Genomic DNA, 2,302 nt, shown 5'->3' with positions numbered 1-2,302 from the left:
ATGTCTACTGATAATATGAGAGAACTCTCAAATGTGAGTATAGATACAGTGTCACAGTGACTCTGAGCAATGTTGAAATTACAACAGTAACAGATAGTCAATATGCATGCAACTCAACAACATTAATATGAGGAAATTCAATAATTATCTTGACTAGAAACCTCTGCACAGACAATTTCAACACTGACAGAATTGAATATGAATATAATATAAATACTGAAGAAATGCTTAGATGTCTCTGCATATTTCAATACTTCTGATCTCACTCTCTACTCATCATGAAGATTGAAAATGCTCACGAAACTAAGTATAGATGAAGATGTCATCAGTTTACTAACTAATTAAGATTAATATATCAATAAATGATTGAGATATTATGTGAAACAGAAGTTTCATTCATGAATGAAAGCATGTAAATCAGTGTTACAAATATCTGATAATATCATCAAATATCTTGATATTCTGTTCTGACACACTGCTATGCAACAGAAAGTATTAGATTAATTACAGAGTATCTGACAGAGAAACACTTCTCTCATAACATTCATTCCTGACTTTGACACCAAGATTCTAGAAGTAGATGATCAATCTTGAGAGAACTGAATGAAGATTAGTATACTCAGAAAGATATTAACTTTTAAACTCTTACAGACTCTTATAAGTGTAGATAAAGACCAGACTTATGAAGATTTCTGCATACAACTTCAGACATTGAATGATCATCTTACCAAGCTTAAGAGTATACAGAACAGTGACAGAAGATGTTACACTTCAGTTACTTATACACTCATACTGAAGAATGACAATGCAGATGTTATGAATTGAGTGAACTCAAATATCTATACATAAGCAAGAGTCTCTGCTGTCTGAACAGGCTTCTGAGTTTCTGAGATCACTTCTGAAGAAGTCACTGAGCAATATCAATGAGAAGTGTATATCAACTGTAACTGATCAGAACATATTACTTTCAACTGTTAATCAGTCTACATGTCTTCTCACTCAAAGAATGAATCAATGCCTGTCTGCATCAATCACATTGCATTGAAGAAAGATTCAGAAGATAACTATAAGAATACTCTGATAAAACAGAGAAAAGATTAGCTTCTATTCAAATTCATAAACAGAAGCTTGAAGAGGTCAGATGATAATAATTTAAAGAGAAAATAACAATGAATATGATTCTTATGTCTACTGTGATCAATAATATGTATAATATGAAAGTCATGATAGACAGTGATCTATGTTATTATATAATGATTAAATCTTCAGTTGTAAGATATTATAACCTTCAGTATATTTTCTTATTAAAACTCTGACTTCTTGCAGAATTTGATAGCTCAAAAGACATTTGTATCTGTTACATGATGAAGTTGAACATAGATGTTGAAGAACATCAATATGAAGATGCCTATGCATATGAAGTTGATAATCTTGATTATAATCTTATATTAGAACTTGTCTGATTATCTGAACAAGACATCTTATTGAATACTCAAAACAGAAGCTTAATATTCTCTAACAATAATAGAGTTCATGAAGATGATATTCACAAGACTATAGATCTGACACAGATCTCTGTCAATATCTATAAAATACTCTGAAAAGAAAGTCACTGAAAAGATTACTAATAGCAGAATTATGTAACAATCTATTCTATCAGTCTGACTGATATTAAGAAAGCTCTAGAGAAGTTATTCTGTACTACAATAACAGATTCTCATATAAAACTCTTTTAATAATATCACAAATATCTAGATATCTTCTGACAAGACAATATTATGAATATACCTCTCTTAGACTGACCGCCGGGATCATGAATTTCATGTTTGATCTCATTTGATCTGGTCTTATACATTTCTTGGTGTGAATCCCGCTGGGACTAGTCATTAAAAAAACATGCAAAGTGACTATATATCAAATCTCAAAATAAAATCATGACTTGAAAAAAATGAGAAAGTGGTCTCATTTAGTCTCATTTAGTCTCATTCTTAGCATAAAGTTACTATTTTTAGACATTTTAAGGTTTTTTTTAGACTATTTTTAATTTTTTAAAAAGTAACACTTTTTGATAACACTTAAATAAGATTTAAAGTTATTTAAAGCAATGAAAATAATTTAAATTGAGAAGTGAAAATCATGATCTCATTTGAAAAATGTAACAAGAGTAGACAGTAAGTCTCACTGAGACAGTATAAGACTACTATCTAATGTTAGAACCATGTAATGAGATCAGTTGAATTGATAATGAGACTATCAAAAATTCTGGTCCTGGTTTCAGACACAGTCACACGGTCAGTCTAAC

At 30.1% G+C, this 2,302-nt stretch overlaps 1 protein-coding gene across 1 annotated transcript; it reads left to right on the top strand.

The window, feature by feature from the left end:
- On the top strand, positions 1-825 carry BDBG_17200 (uncharacterized protein; the record flags this gene model as incomplete). The annotated part of the gene is made up of 2 exons (XM_031724977.1): positions 1-33; positions 652-825. The coding sequence occupies 2 exons, from the start codon at positions 1-3 to the stop codon at positions 823-825; spliced, it is 207 nt and encodes a 68-aa protein (XP_031578779.1).
- Positions 826-2,302: the final 1,477 nt, after the last annotated feature.

This window comes from Blastomyces gilchristii, assembly GCF_000003855.2.
Source record: "Blastomyces gilchristii SLH14081 genomic scaffold supercont1.10, whole genome shotgun sequence".
Lineage (NCBI taxonomy): Eukaryota > Fungi > Ascomycota > Eurotiomycetes > Onygenales > Ajellomycetaceae > Blastomyces > Blastomyces gilchristii.
This window is presented reverse-complemented; position numbering and strand designations above follow the sequence as displayed.